The 23,349-nt window shown below is 43.6% G+C and overlaps 1 protein-coding gene across 4 annotated transcripts in view; it reads right to left on the bottom strand.

Moving 5' to 3' along the window:
- The window catches only part of LOC147028067 (integrin alpha-8-like), a 225,910-nt gene that overhangs the window by 94,914 nt on the left and 107,647 nt on the right, over window positions 1-23,349 (bottom strand). For all 4 annotated transcript variants that reach the window (XM_085878073.1, XM_085878074.1, XM_085878072.1 and 1 more), the window contains 4 exons: window positions 15,441-15,485; window positions 14,250-14,293; window positions 4,725-4,781; window positions 2,748-2,800 (listed from right to left, as the gene is read on the bottom strand). In XM_085878073.1, coding sequence (XP_085734199.1) covers window positions 2,748-2,800; window positions 4,725-4,781; window positions 14,250-14,293; window positions 15,441-15,485 — 199 coding nt within the window. The remainder of the gene's footprint in view (window positions 1-2,747; window positions 2,801-4,724; window positions 4,782-14,249; window positions 14,294-15,440; window positions 15,486-23,349) is intronic.

Below are 23,349 nucleotides of genomic sequence, written 5' to 3'. Positions count from 1 at the left end.
GCTTCGTCATTTTTCATAAATAAAGCAAATTTATCTCCATTTTGTCAATTTTCTTGTGGTTTAAAAATTATCATAAATTATTTAAAAAAACAGAAATATTATTTAATTTCTAAATCCCGAGGTGACTTTTGGGACACACTGAGATATATATATATATATATATATATATATATATATATATATATATATATATATATATATATATATATATATATATATATATATATATATATATTCTGTTTTGTGCATGCGTGTAAATTTTTCAACCTACGATGTCAATAATGAAAGCTCTCTTCAGAATGCAAAATATGTGTGTTCGATTCATGAACGGCCTATATATTAAATTTTACGTAGTCAACAACTGTCAATTATTTTCAAAGCTTTGAACCAGTTTGAAAAACAAGAAAGTCTTATATTTCTCATTTCCACCACCTTTGACTCCCCTTTAGTGGGAAAATATTGTAATCTATATACAGGGTGTAGCATTAATTACTGACACATCTATGTCTGTAATGAAACAAGACTGAACAAAGCAAATCATGTTTTTGAGTTTTTAATGTGAAGTACAGGTATGGGAGATTGTGCGACATCATATCAGTTTCGACAACCCAGCTCGACTTCATTAAAAAAAAATCACATCTTTTAGTTGCTGTCCATTGCAATTGATGCACTCCCTGGATCAAAACGGTAAATTGTTAATTGCTGATTTCAATGTGCCATTATCAATAGCAGTGATGACTTCATTGATTGTCTCTTGTGTCCTGACTGTACAACATCTCACGTGCTTAGATGGACGAACACAACCATCTTCAAAAGTTTCTTTCGAAATAGAGAATGGTGTTCCTGCGCCACAACAAGGGGTATTCCTAAGCGGAAATGCCCTCCTGATTGTTCACGGAGTTGCAACAACAGAGTGTAATTTAATATAGAGTCTACAAATTTTAATCCGCATTGGCACATCATAAAGCTCCATCATTCAAATCTTCAGGGTTTCACCTGTAATGCACAAAAATCCGATATTTCTGATCCATAATAATAATATATAATTCTGGCCTGACATTGCACAATAGATTAGAAATGTACTCTCTGCCATTAAGAAAACCAAATGCCAGATTGTTGTTTATCAAACCTCTGACAAAGATAAATGCTGAATAATTACATGTCCATTTCATTGTAACATAATTACATAAATGCTGCGTTGTGGCGAATGTTTTTACATCAGGACCTAATGTGGAAGTAATCTCAATACAGGGTATTTTGATTGTTAACAATACTATATATATATATATATATATATATATATATATATATATATATATGTGTGTGTGTGTGTGTGTGTGTGTGTGTGTGTGTGTGTGTGTGTGTGTGTGTGTGTGTGTGTGTGTGTGTGTGTGTGTGTGTGTGTGTGTGTGTGTGTGTGTGTATATATATATATATATATATATATATATATATATATATATATATATATATGTATGTGTATGTATATATATATATATATATATATATATATATATATATATATATATATATATATATATATATATATATATATATATATATATATATATATATATATTGGAAGAAACAATACAATACAGGGTATTTGATTGGAAGTAACAATCTCAACACAGGGTATTTGACTGACAGACGTGGCATTGTAATGGATTGTTAAATAATGTAATCGGTGTGTTTTTTTAGATACACATGCTGGTGTCTTAGAAAGAGTGTTACGAACTTGCTCAGATTGCTTTGTGTGACCTCTTAGACCCGAAGGGTGCGTGAATCGCACGTGATGAACGATTATTGCTTGAGGAAATTACATTATGTGGAAACTTTCAATCAGGTGTTCTGCACATCCCTCATGCCAAAAAAGCCCTTGGAATGAACGCTGGAACAGTATTTTAACCATTACATGATAAATTCCACACGGTTTGTTTTTTTTTATGGCAGAGAGTATAGATTATGCTGTGTTCATATGACAAGCTAACATTTGGTGAACTTGTTCTCAGCACAAGTAACATCACAACTCACAATCAGTGAATTGTCATTTAAATGTGTTGAGATGCAGTTCACCGTAAAACTATGCAATGTCAGATCTAGTTTACATCTGAAGTATGGAGAGTTCAACCAACATAGTCGAGCTCTGGATGGCACTCTTGGCTATTCGCCATTTTTGACGGTGAATTTGTCAATGAACTTTGATATATTTTCTTTAAAATAATGAAAAGCACATAACTTCCAACAAAAAAAATCAATTGATTTATTGATTCATTGATCAATTCCTCATCCCAAATATCAGAATTATGACCGATTGCCTTAGACTTCCACTTCCCTTGAAGTTCAAACTGATATGGCAGAACGGTGAACAAATTCATTGCGCTGGATGTAAACAACAGCGAAAATCGTACTACCAGTGGTGGACAACCTGGAAAGTAAATGCTAAAAAGTGAATAATGTCATGTGACCTTGTATCTCATCATCTCCAGACATGTTGACAGCAAGTTGCTTTTTGTGGGACAGGTTATATCTCGTTATTCAAATCAAATAATATACTAAAGTTTGAAACATGTTGATATGTTCTCTGAAAGTTAAAGGATACATAAAAATAAAAATGCAGAATTCCTTTAAGAAACTCATGTCGACATGACATAAATTAGTCAGTAGCTGAGCCAGGTTATTAAGATTTATGAGAAAATAGTTATTGTGTGCAGTGAAACCATTCAGTTAAAGTTGTTTAAACATACCCATCATTGTTTATATCTGTGACCAGTACTGCGTAGCCAAACGAGGACGCAAACTGCACAACAGAGACAACAGAACAGGATAAATAAGCGATCTTTTATCCAAACAGTGAAATATAAACTGTCCATAGTTTGAATGACCTAAAATAATTGCTCAAGGGAAAAGTTTGCTTGAATGCTTCTCTTTTCATCACGTGAAATATCAAAGTGATTGTTGACTTGCCTTAGACCGACAAGCAAACTTATTATGGGACAAATAGCAATTTAAATGGCATAAGGAGATATAGTGTTTCAATACGTATTATGTTAATGAAGAAATATTAACACTTAAGGTTGAATGAATATCGATGCTATGACAATAGGTTTCCTCAACGTAGGGTATGTAACATTGTTTCATGTATGGCAAATACGACATCGGCAGACTAGTATAAAGTATTTCCCTTGGATAAGTTCTTGCAATCTCAGAGGATTCTTGTACAAGTCTCTTTATAAACATGAAAAGCATCATCCCAGCTTACTTTTTAACTCCTTTTAAAATTTTGGTCACCAATTACATCACTTGAGCTGCCACAATAGCCTAAAGGTGCACACACTCACCTCTGAGCTGTCCAGCTTGGGTTCAAATTTCGGCAGAGGTATCAACTGCCTTCCTGGTGTTTCACAGGCTGGGTGAGGTATAAATGTGTGTGCCAACCATTGGAAGCATGGCAAGCTGGAAGACCCGTCTGACAGCATTAGTTGGGAGACGGTAAAGATCCCATGGTGCCCTTCATGAACAGTAGGAGAGCTTTTGCCAGTAGCCTGAAGAAATTCCAAATTTGTGAACCCTCAACTGAGTATACTGCATATGAGTAGTGAGTGACCTGATCAGGATTGTTACCCAAGCTAAAAAAAACTGCTTCAGCGAACATACACTCCGTAGAGATCACACTACATGAAGTAAAATGAAAGGAAGGAAAATAATTATGTCATCACCAATAAATACAACCTTTATAGGGGTCTGTCTTCTCAACAAGTGTTAGCATTTGCTTCATAATGCTATGAGCAACCCCCCCCCCCCCCAAGTCCAAAACCTATATATTGTGATGGTTTTGGTGTTATATTCAGTGCCATGTTCTTCAAGAGATTACCAGGTCAGAGATAATCAAATCAGCACCTTTCACTAACTTTGCGCTCGACCAGTCTCATCAGTCTTGCAATCCAGATGTAACTTCCCTTGCCTATATTTTTCGTCTTTCCAGTGCCAGATGAAAATGCTCTGTCGATTCCCTTGTCCTTTAAGTAATATACAAGTACAAAAATCTCTTCATGCTTTATCCTTCACATTTTTGAAGTTATTTGACAATCATAAAATAAAAATTATCAACGAGCCTTAAACTTGGGGTGGAAAAAGTTATGGACTATTGTCCATCATGTTGCTATGTCATCTAAATTACTTAGTGATGGACTTTCGTTGCCCCCGACCATCTTGTTGCTAATGCATGAAGGATATATCATCCTCAAGGGTCAGGGCAACTGTAGGAAACATAAGGGGTGTTTGGGAACAAAATCCTAATCATGTAAATAATTCCGGTTGCAACTACTAAAGGTAGAATAAAACAATAGTGGGGAAACTTAGCTAAATATAGCATAACAATTGTGCATTTTGTGAGGAAAGCACCAAATTTGGCACACTAGTAGCCTATCATATTATGAACAGATTTGGATATTGGGCCATCTCAAAATTTTTGATGGCAGTGGAAAATTGCTGCCACAGCCATCAGCGGCTGAATTTGAGATGGCCCAATATCCAAATCTGTTCAAAATATGATAGGCTACTAGTGTGCCAAATTTGGTGCTTTCCTCACAAAATGCACAGTTGTTATGCTAAGTTGCCCCACTAAAAGGCTGGCTGTAAGAAAAACATTTTGACAATGAACCACATGTTTTCAAAAGTTTGTTAGCAATCTGTTGACTGTATTTGCTATAATTAATAATTACCTGATCTCCAGTAACTTTGAGCAGAGCATTCATGTCTGTCGAGTTCAGAATGACCACCTGAAAAAAAATCAAAATCTCAGTAAGCAAATATATATATATATATATATATATATATATATATATATATATATATATATATATATATATATATATATATATATATATATATATATTTTTTCTTCTTACTGTTTATATATCACTTGTTTTGTGCTCATGTTATAGCATATCATCAAGCGAAGCTCCAATGTTAAAGGCACTCATTCAAAATTAATGTGGACATAAAGTAAACAAAAAGACAAATAACACTTTGAGTTAAAATTAATACAAGTGTCAGTCAACCACTGTGAACCTGTGACTGTATACCTATGAGGGTATGCAAGGAACTTTGTGACACTGGAAGAGGCCAATTGGCACATCATGTCTGTGCCATATGCGGGCGGATGTATAATTGTCTTGGAACCCACCTTAAGGCGAAAAAGAACTTTTTCTCTCAAAAAAATTGGACACCATTGACCAGATTCACGGAGCCAGGTCTAATGGCAGAACTGAGCTGTTCAGGGAGTTGAGGCATAAAACTGTACGTGCGATGAGGGTGGACAAGGAGACCTGTGTGAGAGGAATCTGTGAAGGCATAGAGCATCACCTGTGGTCAAGTGATTCTCATCCTGCTTACAGGTGAATTCATGCATTGCGTTCCTCCAAGCCCAGCCCTCGGTGCACTGCAGTTAGATCAGAGGGTAGTGGGTTCTTGACAGAAGAGTCCAAAGTGAAGGCCAGCTGGGCCAGTTACTGTGAGCAGCTGTACCAGGTTGACCCACCAGCTGTTAAGTTGGACATCAGGGGTGCAACTATCCCTATTGCTGACATTCCAATCAACTGTGAACCACCTTCGTTTGTAGAAACAGGCTGCGGTGAACCGATTGAAAGGGGGTAAAGCTCCTGGGATCTGTGGGGTCCATGCTGAACTTCTCAAGGCTGGTGGGAATGCTGTACTCGTGTCGTTGCATGCAGTACTGTGCTCTGTTTGAAAAACACGCATCATCCCAAATGACTGGAAGAGGGGCCTTGTTGTCCATTTCTGGAAAGGGAAGGGTGATTCCCATGATAGCAACAGCTTCCGAGGGGTGATGCTGCTTTCAGTGCCGGGCAACGTCTTTGCTCGGATAATTCTTGATCAGGTTTGCTACCATTGTGGAAACGCAATTATTAATTGAATGTAAAAATGCAAGATTTACTTAGTTTAGTACTTTGACAAATAATTTAATAAATGTATATGCTGAGAAAGCTAGTTAAAAGCAGAATACACACATTCCTCTGAAGTCGTAAAAAACCTTGCAAAACCTTATCGATCTGATGACCATCTGAACCAGCAATATATCCCCTGACACCTTTTCTCAGGGCTATAAGCAAGCTCCAAAACAGACCAATTATCCTTCTATGTTGCAATTTTAAAGTTTACAAAGTTCCATTTGTTATCGAGACACACGCTGGTAAAACTGTATACATAGACTCAATATTCTATGTAGAATTAAGTCTTCAGCTTGCAACGATGTGGCAGACTGAAGCCTTCCTTCTGTGCATAGAAGTGTCTTTTGTTTTACTGAATAAACGGCTTGTACATGAACTTACGTTTTCTGTTCTTGAGGTAGCAAGAATTTGCTCCCACACCATCTGCTTGAGCACCAGCACCCAGAGCAGTCAGGCTTTATACCAAAGAGGTTAAACATTGACCGTATTCTTGCTCTTTGGGTCATCACCGAACGCAGATGAGAGATTCAGTAGGGGCTGCTTGATCAACCTATGTTGATCTCTGTGAAGAATTTTATTCAATGAATTGTGATGCACTCTGGAGGATTCTTGGTCTTCGTGTGGTGCCACTAAAACTAATCAATCTGACTTCTGAACTATACTCTGGGACTGAGAGTGCTGTGAGGTGTGGTGGTTCCATCTCCGACTTATTTCCAATTGTTACTGGTGTTTGGCAGGGGTGTGTTCTGACCCCCACACTTTCAGTACTTGTATGGACTGAATTCTGAGGAAGATTTCAGAGGTCAAGCTGCAGTGTATCGTTTGGGTATGTGAAGATCTCTGAACTTCATTTGATTCATTCTTCTTTGCAGAGATGCTGAATGTTGTGAACCAGAGGTCAATCAATGTCTGGGTCAGGCCTGGGGAGTCAACGATTCACTGGATCATGGAGTGTGGCGCTGTCGGTACCTATGTAGGAGGATGAAAGTCCGACTCTTTAGTCCTTGGTGCTCAGTCTTGCTCTACAAATGTGAGACTTGGACTCTGCCCAAGGATCTGAGATGGAGACTTCACTCCTTCGGTACCAGGTCTCTTCGGAGAATCCTTGGCTATTGCTGATCACACTTTGTGTCCAATGAGTGGTTGCTGAGACTCAGATGAGATTTGTTACCTGTGTAGTTCGTGAGCATCAGCTGCGGCTGTATGGACACATGCCTCGTTTTCCTGACGCTGGTCCTGCTCATCATATTTTCTCAGCGAGGGAGTCTCATGAGTGGAGGAGGCCAAAGGGCCGACCATATGCCTCGTGGTTGCAGCAGGTTGATCGGTATATCAAGGAAATGGGGATTGCCCAGGCATCTGCCTGGGGGATGGCCAGACGGAGGCCCCTGGAGTACTGGGCGAAAGTGAACGCAGCGACGCGCTGGTCGAGCACATACTCTCATACCTGACATTACCTGTAGAATAGTCCTGGTCATTTTAAGGGTGCATAACTCATATTGTTGATTTTTTTTTGATGTCTTTATGTAAATGGGTTATTTTCCTCCTTGGACCGGTTGTTGTAATTGTTCATAAGACAGAGGACACCATTTAGCACGTTTCTGTACTTCTTGTACATAACGTTGGAGACATGGCGTAAGAAAGGAAGCCATTTTGTGTGTGTGGTCGGCATTGAGATACATGCAGGGTCAGGGACATACATGGTGTGGTCCCCCGACAGAGACACCCTGATGACTCTCTTTGCAGCTTTAGACCATTCAGAGTGAAGCTTTATTTTCTCCAAATTGTAAGATGACATTGCCGGTCCTAATAGCTCCATCAATACCCAGATACTTAAACTTCAAGTGAATATGTTTTCTTAATATTAGTTTATAACTTTGCCTACTTTTGAGTGAATTGTCAAAAGAATGTAACAGTATGCAAAATACACTCCAAAGCAATGTGATTTCAGTGAGTGAATGTCATTTTAACTGAATAATAAAATCAGTCTTTATCATGTGCCAAACACTGTTGGACACCAGTGTTAAAAACTTATATCAGCGGCTGACAAACGTCACCAAGTTCTGTATGTGTTACATATCATGTGTATTGCCTCATACCACAGTGTTATGGCTCAGTTATATATAACCAAGGCTGGCTGTGCTGATGTCCAGCTACAGCCATGGACACAGTGTGTTTCATATTTAATAATAAGTACAATCATGTGAAATATTATTTTACTCTTTCATGACTGGTGGTACTTGTACGTACCAGGGGTCCAGTTGCTATGGTTATGCTTGATTGCCATGGTTCACAAATCATTCCACCCTGCTGAGGTAAATAACAATTCATAGTTGACGTGTGTGTGTGTGTGTGTGTGTGTGTGTGTGTGTGTGTGTGTGTGTGTGTGTGTGTGTGTGTGTGTGTGTGTGTGTGTGTGTGTGTTTGCGTGCGCGTGCGTGTGCGTGGCCGTATCCCACAATGCATGTATTGTATAACATATAGGAGTTTCTGAGATATGTGATATACCTTGTTGATTATTTTAATGGTGCAGGTTAGGTCATATCAGGATTGGTAGCATGCGCAGGAGCAGCATCCACTTTCCGCCGGTACTCCATGGGCCTCCATCTGGCCATCCCCCAGGCAGATGCCTGGCCCATCACCATCTCCTTGAGATGCTAATCAATTTGCTGCAACCACGAGGTACGTGGTCGGCCCATTGGCCTCCTCCACTCATGAGGCTCCCTCACTGAGAGAATATGGTGAGCAGGATCAGCGTCAGTAAAACGAACCACATTTCCATACAGCCACAGCTGATGCTCACGGACTATGCAGGTAACAAATCTCATTTGAGTCTCTCTCAGCAATTGCTCATTCGACACAAAATCCGACCAGCGATAGCCGAGGATTCTCCTAAGAGACCTGGTGCCAAAGGAATTGAGTCTCTTTCTCAGATCCCTGGTCAGAGTCCAAGTCTCACATCCGTAGAACAAGACTGGAAGCATCAATGACCTGAAGACTCGGACTTTTGCCCATCTGCACAGGTACCAACAGCACTACACCCCATGAACCAGGGAATCCATGACTCCCCATCCCCGACCCAGACGTCTATTGACATCTGGCTCATAGCCAGCAGAGACATCAATATCACTGCTAAGGAAAGTGAATCTCTCCATGACCTCAACATCCTCACCACAAACAGGTACAGACAAGATAGTATCATACAAGATGTCATTGAAAGCCTGGATCTAACTTTTGACCCAGGAAACCGAAAATCCCAGTGGCTCAGACTCCTCATTCAGCACCTCAAGGGCCCCCAAAAGGATATCCAGAGTTTCCGCAAAGATGACTGCTCATTTGCAAAATCAAGGCCAGTGATCACAATATTCCCAAACGATGCACCGGAGCTTCATTTCTCTGACATCCTCCCCAGAATCCAGTCCATACAAGCCCTGCAAAGTGTGGCGGCCAGTACACACTGCTGACAAACTCCAGTAACAACAGGAAATAAGTCGGAGATGGTACCACCACATCTCACAGCACTCTCAGTTCCAGAGTGCAGTTCAGACATCAGATTGATTGGTTTTGGTGGCACTCCACAAAGACCAAGAATCCTCCAGAGGGCATGCCGATTCACTGAATCCAAAGCTTTGCAGAGATCAACATAGGCTGCAAGCAGCCCCTGCAGAAAGTCTCATCTGCGTTCGGTGAGTACACAAAGAGCAAGGATACAGTCAATTGTTGAACTCTTTGGTGTCAAGCCTGCCTGCTCTGAGGGCTACTGCTCAAGCAGATGGTGGCGAACCCGATCAAGAATTATCCGAGCAAAGACCTTGCCCGGCACCAAGGGCAACATCACCCCTCGGTAGTTGTTACAGTCATGGCGATCACACTTCCCTTTCCAGAGAGGGATAAAAAGGCCCCTCTTCCAGTCAGTTGGGATGGTGCTTGTGTTCTAGGCAGAGCACAGAAATGCATGCAATGACATTACAGCATTTTCACCAGCCTTGAGAAGTTCAGCATGGATGCCACAGATCCCAGGAGCTTTACCCCATTACAACCGATTCAACGCAGCCTGTGTTTCCACAAATGAAGGAGCATCACAGTTGATTGGAGGGTCAGCAAGAGGGATAGTAACACCCCTGACATCCAACTCGACAGCTGTTGGATCAGCCTGGTACAGCTGCTCAAAGTATCCGGCCAAGTGGGCCTTCACTTCGGACTCCTCTGTCAATAGCCCACCACCCTACGCTCAAACTGCAGTACAACGTGAGATGGGCTTGGAGGAACGCAGTGCGCAAATTCTCCCGTAAGCAGGACGAGAATCACTTGACCACAGTTGATGCTCCACCCCCTCACAGATTCCTCACACATAGGCCTCTTTGTCCACCTTCAGCACATGTATAGTTTTTTTGCCTCAACTCTCTGAACAGCTTAGCTCTGCCGTTAAACCTGCCCCTGCAACTCTGATCAATGGCATCCAGTGTCCCTTGAGAGACATAATTCTTCTTCACCCTCTGGTGATTTCCAAGACATCCATCTGCAACATCAAGAATGGTGGTCGTGAAGGCAATCCACAACTCTTCAGGATTCCCCAAAGCACCCAGACCCTCCAAATACCCACTTCGCCTGTGCGCAAATTCCTCAGCTACCCTCTAATCCTTGAGCTTGCCAACATCCAGCCGAGGCTGGGATGGTACCATTCTTCTAGATTTAAGCTGCAACTTCAGAGTTGTTTCAACAAGCCTGTTGTCAGTTTTGAGGAAATGAGCACTCCGGTAGACCCTGCCGTTCTGGATCATCCTCCAGCGACCATCAACGAGCACATGGTCAATCTTCTTTGCCACACCGCCAGCGTTAGAATAGCAAGTGCAGTGATGAGTCTGTTGTCACTGAAACCATGAACCAGCCACCCTAAGTCCATAACTTCTTGCAAAGTCAAAGAACTTAGTGCTATTCGGGTTCATAGTTCCAGATACTTCGGGCCCAACACATGTCTCATAACCATTCCTTTCAGTTCCAGTCGATGCATTGAAATCCCCCAAGACGAGAAGAGTATCTTGACTGAGGCACTGATCAACCAGAGACTCGAGCGTGGCATAGAATGCGTTCTTCATGGTGAGATCACTCGCCTCAGTCGGAGCAAGTATAGAGACCAGGGAAACGACACCCAAGGAGTGACGAATCCTTAGTTTCATAATACGCTTGTTGACCAGTGTTACCTCAATTATCATTGGAGTCAGATTATTGGACACAGCTACGGCAACTCCTTGGGCATGGTAACCATCGGAACAATCAGACCAATAGTCGGTGTAACCACTCGCCATGATCTCGCCACTATCCGGTTTCCGAACCTCAGAGAGTGCTGCATTACCGCTGTTCAAACGCTTGAGCTCAGAAGATAACAGAGACAGGTGATCATCCTCTCTTTGGGATAGGACATTTCAGGCACCCACCCGAAGGGACCATCTCAGGTTAACCCAAGGAGCCGCCGTCTGGTGGACGACATCTCAGCACTACCCCGACACACTCTCCCACAATCTGACACAGGAAATTTACTCCGTGGTTTTCCTCATATCATAAAGGAATGGGGCCTCGCAGGCTTTGCCTCAATCCTATCATCCGGTGAGCTGCCCTGCGAAGGGATGCAGCACAGGAGGTACTCCCATGGAGTGGGCTTCCAGTTTTCTTTGCATTTGCGGGTTTTGCAGAGTGAGGGGTTTTACAGTGGCTGGAGTGCAAATCCTGCTAACAAACTCCTACAAAAAAGTAACCCAACTGCAGGAGGACGTTCGCAGACAAAATTGGGCACTAGAAATGGATGGCTGTTGGCTCACATGGAGCTCCTCTGCCCTTTGACAGGTTTTGTTTTGAATACTGTTGGGTGTCCATATCCATACACCCTCCTCACCAGAAAACCTGGTGGGGAAGACGGTTTAAGTCGCCGACAACCCGACCATGAAAAAGGTTAGTAAAGGTTTACATGGCACCTGCAGCAAGTCACAGATCTAATCTGACTTGACCTTAATGCTACATATACTGATAAACAGTGTCCCAGACACCATTAGTGTATGTCATGACATTGTGTAGCAGGTGTTGTTACATTGTAACCATCTCATTGCATCACTGGGTATTTTATGTATATCAATCAACAGAAACATCCATCAATTGAATCATCAATTAAGAAACATCCATTATATAATGGTGGACACAGTGTGTTTCTTCGATAATATTCCACGTGATTGTCATTATTATTATACAAGAAACACACTGTGTCCATTAGTATAATTCGACATCAGCACAGCCAGCCTTGGTTACAAATAACAGAGCTATAACACTTTGCTATGAGGCAATACACACGATATGCAACACATACAGAACTTGGTGACACAAGTCAGCATCTGATAAGTCTTAACACTTGTATCTAACAAGGTTCGGCACATAATGATAAAGATCGATTTCACTATTCGGTGTACAATGACATTCGATCACCGAGGTCACATGACTTTGGATCGTATTTTGCATGCTGTTACAATCTTTTGACAATTTACTCAAAAGTAGGCTACATTACAAACTAACATTAATAAAACATATTTACATGAAGTTTAAGACACTCACGAACCAGTGTTTGGGAGTCGGTGGTGCTATTAGGACCGGCAAATCCTCTTACAAGTCGGAGAAAATAAAGCTTCATTCTGAATGGTCTGAGACTGCAAAGAAACCCAAGAGAAGCCTAAAATCATGCGTGGTTGGCTCAGTCGTCAGGGTCTCGCAGCCGGGAGACCACATGTATATACCCGACCCTGTGCGAATCTCGATGACGACCACTCACACAAAATGGCTTCATTTCTTACATCCTATCTCCAACATTGTTTACAGTAAGTGCAGACACGTGCTAAAGAGCGCCATTTGAGTCATGAACAATTACAACATCTGGTCCAAGGAGGAAAATAACCCCTTTATCTATTGACAAAAAATAATAATAATAATTACCCCCCGTTGGGGGTGATGGTCATTTCTGAAGCTCTGTAGATGTGGATCTCTGATCGGCTTAGAATGGCTTCAATGTCGACTTGTTTTTTGGTTCAACGTACAGACGAAAGCCCGGGAGTAAAAAGGATAGAAAACCTCAGAAATCAAACTACATTTCTGAGTTATCCGGAGATAGATTTTGAAAATGGTTGATTTGGAACATTTATGATCAATGTGTCTTCAAAAGGATAGAAACCGGACCTCAGAAATCAAACCGCATTTCTGAGTCATAAATGGCGGATGATATTTTGACAAAGGATGATTTCACAAGTTTACAGCATCGGTGACCTTGACATTGACCTTCAATCAGGTCTAAAGTCATACCGTCGTGCATCACTCATTGACCCCGACCTACATACCATGTTTCATCAGGATCTGGCGAAATTTTTTTGACCGTATCACATCGACGATTTTTCCAACTTTGAAGACACATAACTCGATAACCAGGACGAATTTCAAGAAACCGGCCTGTACTGACCAAATTTAGATATTGGTCCATATTATCAGAATCCAATGGAATTTCGAAGATCGGATCATAAACGGCGGAGGAGATAGATTTTGAAAATGGACAATTTCGCAACTTTGGAGTGACCTTGACGTTGACCTTTACCTTCAATCGGGTCAAAGGTCATACTGTCGTGCATCCCTCATCGACATCTACCTACATACCAAATATCAAGAAAATCGGAAGAAAAAAAATGGGGATGTACGTATGGACGGACGTACGGACGTACGGACATCGAGACTGGTTTTATTAGGTCATCTCGTTAGAGATGACCTAATAATGTGAGTTACGCACCGTTTAAAAATGACAATTCTAGTTATATTTTATACCTGCCCACACATATAACCACATTAATTCAATCTTTCAGTTTATTAACTTAATTTCACTAGAGGGTGACGGGGTAGGCTGAGAAGGGAACAGTGGGTCTGGTACAGGTACATCATCAGGGAAGTTATTTTCTATATTTATAATTTTTATGTTTTTTCTTTTTGGTTTTGGGGGGGGGTGAAGAAGATTATAGGGTAAGGAATGAATAAACAGCAGCAGCACATCCCCTTTTTGAAGAGACCCTGTCATAGACATCTTTACTCCTGATGTCATCCAACAGGAGTATTTATATACCTTTACTCATGAGGCGATCTCACAAAATAAAGAGGGAATTTCAAAAACAAATAAAATAAGAAATTTCCTTTCATGAAACCAAGTTACTTATTTGGGATCTTAACTCAGAGTAGAAATAAAATTACATAATATAAACTCACATGCCCCAAAAGTGTAGATCCTTTTGGTGTTCCAGCAATATATTCTAGGTGACAAAAGACAAATAATGTTACATATGTTGTGTTATAATTACATACATTTGATGTAATCGATTTTTGTTCCCCCAGTCAGTTTATAATAGGCAATCAAATCTCAAGGAATCAATTAACAGCCTGATGAATTGCTCGGAGATTTTTAAGATTTGCGATTGGCAATGAACAAACAGATGTTGGGTCAATCTGCTGTATAATAGAGTGTGAACGTCCTTATTCATGATAATTTCATTGAATTTATGGTAACACTAATCTTGTTCAAATTGCTGCCTATTCTCCAGAGGTCTTCATTTTACTTTAATGTAAAATTAAAGTGTTCATACTTTACTCAGTATGAACAGTATGAACAAAAGCAGATGTGTTCATACTTTACTCAGGTCATTTAACAGGTGTATTTATAACTTAACTCCTGAAGTCATCAGACAGGTGAATTTATAACGTTATTGATGAGGTGTCACTGTATAATACAAGGCTGGTTTAAAATTGACATGGACTTTGTGAATAAAATGCAAAGTAATGGAAGTATATTATTAATGCTGAGGGAATTGGTGTTTGTTGTGTTCGTAAACAGCACCCATAATTACGGCGTTTCCAGATTCAATGCATCTGCTGAATATCAAGATGGTGGCAAATGGATCAAAAAAGAGTTGAGAACAGTGAATAATGATTAAATTTCTGGTCAACAAAAACATCAAGCTTGATCACGTTTATAGATTTTTGGCAGCACAGTAAGGTGATGATTGCCTGTCAAAGACATTCATACTTCATTGGTGAAATTTATTTAAAGGTGGACGTGAAAATGTACGGAATGAACCACATGCTTCAATACAAGCCATTTCTATGAACAATGAAACATCAAGCAAATGTAGGGATTCGTCTTAATGGGTTAAAGAGTTTCTATTTGTTCAATCAGTTGTTTTTTTTAAAGTTCATATTAATGTCAGTGGTGTTGAATCTACCAAACATGATAAGTTGTAGTTGTAAACAAAAGTGAATGTCAAATTTGAACCAACTTCCAAATTGCATAAAACTTAAACCAACAGCATATTAGCCAATTCATTCAAAACATTTTTTGGACAAAAACAGTTTCAGAAACATTCCCAAATTTTTTTAACTTGTTTTGGTACAAAGAAGTCTTGCCTTGAATGGAATCTCCAGTGAATTCTCCGACTGTCACAGCATAACCTGAAAAATATGAAGAGGCAAAATATTCAACACCAGATAAAGATTTCCAATGTGCTCAGGATGGTGCGCACACGGTGAAGTCTTCCGTCTAAACATCGATGCAATGAAACGAGCAATTCGATCTTTATATCAACTGGGTGTATATAGGTGTCCAGCATCCCACAGAGTTGATTTAATTTCCAGCCTTTAAATGCACTCTTATGAATATTACAAAGTTTTAACCTTTTTTAATGAATCATGTATTAAGTGCCATTTTATGAATCATATATTAAGTTTCATACTAGTTTTGTATTCTTTGTACTGCATTGCTAAGTTTGTTTTAAGTCAAATATGCATGGCAAAGCAATGTTTGAAGATGACATTATTAATGGGCAGCCAATCTAATAAAAACTGATGAATAAGCAAGAACATTGCTTCAAGGCATAATTATAAATGAATATTTGACCTGGAATGACCACACTCAATATACATCTGCTTCAATTTCATGCAGTATCGGCACACTGTAAATCGAAATATTATTTCCGTCTGAAATGTTGTATTCACATTATATAATTCACGACTACTACCCCACATCATATTGTAATATGATTCGGTCACATTCTGAATACAATACCAATACTATTCTATAACTACAAAAGAAAGCAATTTACATATTTGCTGGTGCTGGTTATCGTGACCATTCAAATCCTTTATTTGCTGAGATGACTGCACTGAAAACTAGAATGACACTCGGGAGAGCGCATCGTCTCGCCTTGCATGGACATGGATGGATCGCATAGTGTGAACAAAAATCGTTCACGGAATACGCTATTATTGTGGCCCACTGCTAATTTGGCCCATATACCCGTATCAACCATGCACACTCTTATGTCATTTGCATTGCCATTATCTGTAGCTTTATTGATTTTATCGAACAATTATTATGATATTTAACAACCACTTTTGCACACATTAAGCGAAATTGTGTCAATGAAGGTGAATCTGAAAAAAGTTCAAACTATATTCCCCCATTGCTAGTCGATAATATGTATGACGTGTCACATAGATCTGTTAGGCAGTTCTAGAGAAGATTTATTTAATGTTCCTAATTTCAATTCATTATGGCTGCCAGACTACTTGAACAATAATAACATAAATTTAATTCTTCACTCACATTGGGTCGTAGATCAGGTATATGAAGTTGCAGATTTTTCGAATAAAGATTTTTCTACAAAATGCCCTTTTCACGTTCTGACTGAATTCTAGTGAACTGCCCACCTCTTTTTCCGAGATGTTCCACTTTAAAAAGAATTTGTATACAGCTCGTCGAAGAGCTAGTGCTAGTACAATGAATGCATCAGGACATAACAGAACAAAAGGAACAGCAGAGAGAGGGGGGGGACATCAACAGCAGAATTGAAGGCCAACATAGAGGCAGACTTGGCTAACAATGGGTGTGGGGAGGCATGGGGGGGCAGGAAAGGAGGCGTGGGGTTGGCAAGATGGATACAGAAGGAAACCGAAAACTGCAAATTTGGAAGGAGGGATTGGGTGGGGGATTAACGAGGGTAGGAAATATCATGGTTTTGGATTGGGGTTGATCTGAGATGGTGGTGAACAGGCATCTTGAAGACCTGGAGGGAAGAAGTGTAGTGTCGTGGTAGAGATGCTTAGCAGGCAGACACGAGCGGGGGAACAGTCGAGCCGGGCTGTGTTGTACAAGCGCGAGCGCGGGCGTACTTTGCCCGCGGCTCTCCTTTATTACGTACTCAGTACACTCACAAGCCGTGGCGACTACGGCATCACTACAACGCCTCAGGCGGCGCGCACTCCTTATATCCCTGGCAGACACGATGCTCACGACGACCACTCCCCCCATCATCATGCCCTGCCCAGCAGGCCCGCAGGCTATACCACACTCCTCCCTCCTAAAACTATGATTATTAAATGATCACCATCATAATAAGCATAAGCAGCACGAAGTACTACGGTATAACAGCAGACAAGGTACAAAAAAGAAAACAGCGAAGTATAAAAACACATCACATCATATAACGTGTGGATGCGAGCGAGTGAAGCAGCAACGGCCAGGTTCCGAAGACTGAGTTGCACAAAGCATCTACCAAACTCTGACCGCGTTACCGATATGAAGCAGCAAGGCGAGAAGCACAGCAGCACTACGCAGCAAAAACGCCTCCAGGCGGCTCATGCTTACATGGCCTTTGGCGAGGTCGCGGCGACCCCCCCGAGCAAACCTCCCCCGGCACCATCAAACGCCTCCGGCTCACAAGGCGGCACATTTTCCCCAGGCAGACCTGAAGCAGATAAACATTCCGAGGCCGGGAGCCCGCTGTCTGGGAGCCGTGGCGCCAGCGCCAGACCCGATTGACCTTGGGTGGGGGCGCTGAATAGCGCCGCTGGCTGGATGCAACCAATGCTCCACAACAACCCATGCACCACAATCAGTTGAGATGCCAACGCATGTCCAAACGGCCTTGAGCGAAAACAGAGCTGCGCCCCAGGCACCAGGCCCGTCTGACCTCGCCGAAACCAGAGGTGGGGGTAACGCTAAACAGCGCATCAGCCCTGGCTCCGAGTCGATCTCCGAGACCCACACGGCAGTTAGACGGTAGCAACTCCATTCAAACCACACTTCAACCATAGGCTCGTCATAAATCAATAAGAACATCATTTGAACCATTGCAAACTCATTTTTCCGTACAGCGCGTTCTTTCGACAAAATCCCTACACATGACGAAGCAACCACCCGTGGCCTGGGGCAACTGGAGGCTAATAAAACCTCTTTATTTGCCACCACCGCTCCCAAAGCCTCCACATCACATTGACCATACTGCAAAACCCATCGATTGATCTCCGCCAAACCCACTCTCACACAGGAAATGTTGGCATTTATTTCAACAAAGTTAAACCGCATCACTCGAGCAATGAAAAACAAATATGCAATGAACAGCAACCCATAACCCACATCACGAGTCCGTCTCTTGGTTGGCAACTCGATGTTGCGACTCGCGACTTTCTTTAACGCCACGGGCTCACCGCAACCCGTTGAAGCTGCCCGAACAACACAGGCGCACCACGCACCATGAACGCAGCCGACGCGCGAGAGCTCATCGCGAGAGCTGGCACGGCTCCCGCTGCTTCCGCACCGCACATCACCATTGCAGGCAGCAACGAACAGCCGCTCCCGTTGCATCGATGCGGCTCCCGCCGCCAGAACCTCGCCCTCGGGTCTCGACGAAAGCATCGAAGAGAGCACCGGCACACCTGGAGGTACGAACTGGGGATCCAGCCCGAGGTGCACCAGCCAGTCCCGACCCAAAAGGACGGGCCCCTCCCCTCGCACCACAAACACCGTGAGTAGGGCGCTTCGACCCCGGTAGAGCACCGAGATGTCGGGCGCCGCAAGCGGCGCAATCACTTCGCCGGTGTACGTGCGCGATGCGATGGCAGCACGAGTGGACTCAACTCGACACCCGATCAGTGTCCCGCTCACTCCGACCTCCCCTGGCATCGGCCCTGTCACTATCGGACCAACTGAAACCAGGCTCAACATGGGCAGCATCAGTGCCCCGGTCACCTCAACCTCCCCTGCCACTGATCTTGTCACCTCCGGACCAGTTGGAAGCAGGTCTAACACCGGCAGCATCTCCCGCTCCGGGTCGCTGGAATCTCCGTGCCCAGGCTGCAAAACTCGACCCGGGGCATTACCGTGCACGCCATGCACCGAACACCATACCGGCGGTAGGTCTTGACCCGGGACGGAAGGACCGCTTCGCACACCGCCATCTATGACTGTAATGATGGGCAATGACTCTCGGCACACACACCGTCGACGTCCTCGAGTGCTCAGACCGCCGTCCGAGTGATTGCATTGCAACGCTCACCCACGACCCGTGCCGCAGACCGTGCGCGCGGCCATGCGCGCCTGGCACATCGCGCTGACCTCCGGACCATCTGCTGCGCACCGACCATCGAGACCCCGGACATTCTTCAGAGCTTGCGCGACGTCCAACGCCGCGTTCGAGCCGAACCGCGTGTCCTCGTTCTTTAGCCGTGGCTTTGCAGAAATCATTCCCCCGATTTGTCGTGCCTCAATAAAACGAACACTGAGCGCGGCCGTTGCCCACTCGACGTGGCCGAAGTCGATTCCGACGAAGGCGGGCACGCGTCCGCGCGCCGTGCCCCGACTTCCTGTCATGCCTGAGCTGGCCGCGCTGGTGAGCCTCCTGGCTCCGGAGAGTGTGCGCGCGGCGAGCGAACCTGCGACACGCTCTTCGCGATGCGTACTCCTCCGGAACCTCGAACCGCGCGAGGTGCGTTGAGTTACTCGCTGCCACTCCGAACCCAGCCACCACCCTGCACACGCCGATCCGAAGATCCTCGTCAGCCAACTGTAGTGTCGTGGTAGAGATGCTTAGCAGGCAGACACGAGCGGGGGAACAGTCGAGCCGGGCTGTGTTGTACAAGCGCGAGCGCGGGCGTACTTTGCCCGCGGCTCTCCTTTATTACGTACTCAGTACACTCACAAGCCGTGGCGACTACGGCATCACTACAATGCCTCAGGTGGCACGCACTCCTTATATCTCTGGCAGACACGATGCTCACGACGACCACTCCCCCCATCATCATGCCCTACCCAGCAGGCCCGCAGGCTATACCACAGAAGGAGATTGAAGAAAATGAAGAAGTTGATTCCACAAGCAGGAAAAAGAGGAACAAATGAGTTGAGGTGAGCAGTGATCCTGGATTTAGGTAGTTTCACCAAAAGGGGTTGATAGTGGACCGTGTGTGCCTTGCAGAAATCTGGGGTGGGGGGACAAAGCATGGAAAGAGCAGAGGGTGCGCAAGACAGAGAGACCACCGACCTGCAAAGCAAGAGGAACATAGACTCAGCTTCATCATGGGAGATTACAATAATCATATAAGCCTTGGCTTCCATGGTGGCAAGCTAAGCAAGATGTGAGGTAAGGTAGCCAGTCCAGAAGGGAGAGCCGTTTTCCATCAAGCTGTGGATGAAAGTCTTGTTGGTGGATAGGAGTTCAGGTGTGCCAATTAAGGACTTTTTACGATGGAGGATGCCTAGTCGGCAGCTGGCTTTGGAAGCCAACTTTGAAATGTGGTTTATCCAAGAAAGATCATGGCTGAGAGTGACACACAGGAGTTTGAATGAATGAACTTCCTGAAGAGAATTGTTGTGAAAGTAGATAGGAGAGTTTGCCAGATGGTCCTTTCAGAGAGACAGTGAGAGTGTGAGATGTTTGAATTGAAAGACATATTCCAAGTGTTTGACCAGCTTGTGATTTTGTCAAGGCTTGAAGAGGGGCAAGAGGCTGCAGCCTGCCTATCTGAAGGATGATGGATGGCTCGGCAGAGGGTGGAGTCATCAGCAAATAGATAAAGGAGACTTTCCAGAGAGTCTGAGAGATCATTTATGAAGATCAGGAATAGGACTGAGCCCAGAACACTGCCTTGGGGTTCTGCAGCCTTGACAGGGAGATGAGGAAATTAAAGGATTCCATTGAGAGCCACACGTTGATTATGAGAGTAGAGGAAATCAGTCAGCCATGTGTGGAGTTGGCCGTGGATGCGATAAGCAGAGAGTTTGGAGAGCAAGGCAGGATGCCAGACTGTATCAAAAGCACGAGATATGTCCAGAGATGGCCCTCATTTCATGTCTGACATTGAGAGCCTCCATCCATTATTGGGAGAGTAGAAGCAGCATGTCCAAGGTGGAGTGACCTGGTCTGAAACTAAATTGGTGATCTGAGATGAGGTTGTTGAAGAAAATAAAGGATTTCCTGTCCACTGCGATGATGGATTCCATGACCTTCCTGATGATTGGAAGTAAGCCGATAGGTCTGGAGTTCAGGGGATCCGTTTTTGCACTTTTTTAAGTAACGTAGTGATGTTGGTGGATTTCCAAGCAGATGGAAGATGGCCTCGGGCAAACGAGTGGGTGAAAAGAGGAAAGAGAGGATGTGCAAGAGCAGCAAAGCAGGTTGTTTGGATGTGTGAGTTGATGCCCTCCGGTCCAGTAGCGGAGTCAGAGTCGAGGGTTGAAGGAACCTTCTCCATCTTCACAGGTGCAAAAGCAGCATTTGGGTATGACAGGGAAGGATGGGCACAGAGAGTGAGGGGTTGGGAACACAAGATTTGGAAGCAAACACAGAAATGAGGCATTCAGCCTTCTCACGAGCAGTCGGATGTGATGCCGTTTGAAGAGATCAGGGAAGGGATGAAAGGTGAGTATTCTACAGACACTGACTTAACATGGCGCCACCAGATTTTAGAGGAGAGAGACAAGCTTGAAAGTTCATTTTTGAGGTTGGACAGATGTTGTTTACTGGCTCTCCTGAGAGTAGACACACACTTATTGTGGACTTTTTGGAATACACTGAGATTGCCTTCAGTCTAATTAGCCTTCCAGGAAGAGAAAGCAAGTTGTTTCAGAGCAACTGCCTCACCGCAAGTTTCATTGAAGAAGGGGAGGATAACTGAAGATGAGATATGATGGATCTGTGCATAAGAGAGAGCAGGCTTCTGTGGAAGTATTCCCAGGCTTTCATATCAAGGATGGTACATATACAAATCAGTCCTTAAGTGATATGGTTGCTTGCAGTCCTTGCCGTCTGCCTGAGTGAACTACCAGACTCACGGGCACTGAGGCGGATGTCTGAGAATAGCCACAGATGTGTTGAATTTAACTAGCACATGATCAAATGATCCAATTGTTACAGAGAAAGAGCAGGAGATGTTAGAAGGGAAGTTGGTCATCACCAATTTCATAAGAGAGGATTTGCCATTGGAAGAAATCCGAGTTGTAATGTTTACAGATTGATTCAGTCCCATGGAGTCACAAAAGTCCTTTGTTGAGGTGCCATGACTGGTGAGAGAGGTACCAACACCCACTCAATTTGCATGGTGACAACTAAAGTTGCCACATATGAGGAAGAGAGAGTTTGGAGGAGTTATTAAAACTTTGCCCTTGTTGACCGAGAGAGATGTATTTGATGTCGTCACTGTTTTGAGGATGATACAAGACACAGACAAACAAGAGGTGGGAGTGGAGGGGAAGTCACAGCCAGAGGTACTCCTGGGGGATGGGAGGTGCAAGATCAGTACAAGGGCAGTGAGAAATTTAGTTATTGATAGAAAGTGTAACTTCACCAGTGGGGCATTGTTCAGGACGATCAAATTAGAGGAGATGATAACCGTGGAGTGACACTAGGGAGTCAGAGACGTCCTGTAGGAGGAAGGATTCTGTTAAAGAGATGATGTCTGTTTATCGGCAATGACCTCGATTGAGAGATGTCAGGTTGGAGCGGAGACCTCGGATGTTTGAAGTCCACACAGTTAGAGATAGGGAGAGGATGCATTTGGAGGGTGCAGGATGGGAGGAGAGGCTTTGTGGGGGCAAGGTGAAGCTTTTGGGAGTGGGGTGAGAGGGAATGTTTGAGTATGAGGGATGCGGGGGAAAATTTTGGAGCAGGGAAAAGTTTGAGTGTGTGGGTTGTGGGGGAAGGTTTGAGTGTGTGAGGTGCGGGGGAAGGTTTGAGTGTGTGGGGTGTGGGGGAAGGTTTGAGTTTGAGTGTGTGGGGAGGGGGGGCAGGTTTGAGTGTGTGGGGTGCAGGGGAAGGTTTGAGTGTGTGGGATGCGGGGGAAGGTTTGTATGGGAGGGTGCAGAGGAAGGTTTGTCTGTGTGAGGTGCAGGTCAGGGTTTGGGTGTGTTGAGTGTAGGGAAAAGTTTGCGCTTGGGGGAAGGTTTGAGTGTGTTGGATGTGGAGGAATGTTTGAGTGTGTGGGGTGCAGGGGAATGTTTGAGTGTGTGGGGTGCGGGGGAATGTTTGAGTGTGTGGGGTGCGGG

Source organism: Eptatretus burgeri, chromosome 4 (genome assembly GCF_056783735.1).
Source record: "Eptatretus burgeri isolate ZD-2024b chromosome 4, Ebu_testis_v1, whole genome shotgun sequence".
Lineage (NCBI taxonomy): Eukaryota > Metazoa > Chordata > Myxini > Myxiniformes > Myxinidae > Eptatretus > Eptatretus burgeri.
This window is presented reverse-complemented; position numbering and strand designations above follow the sequence as displayed.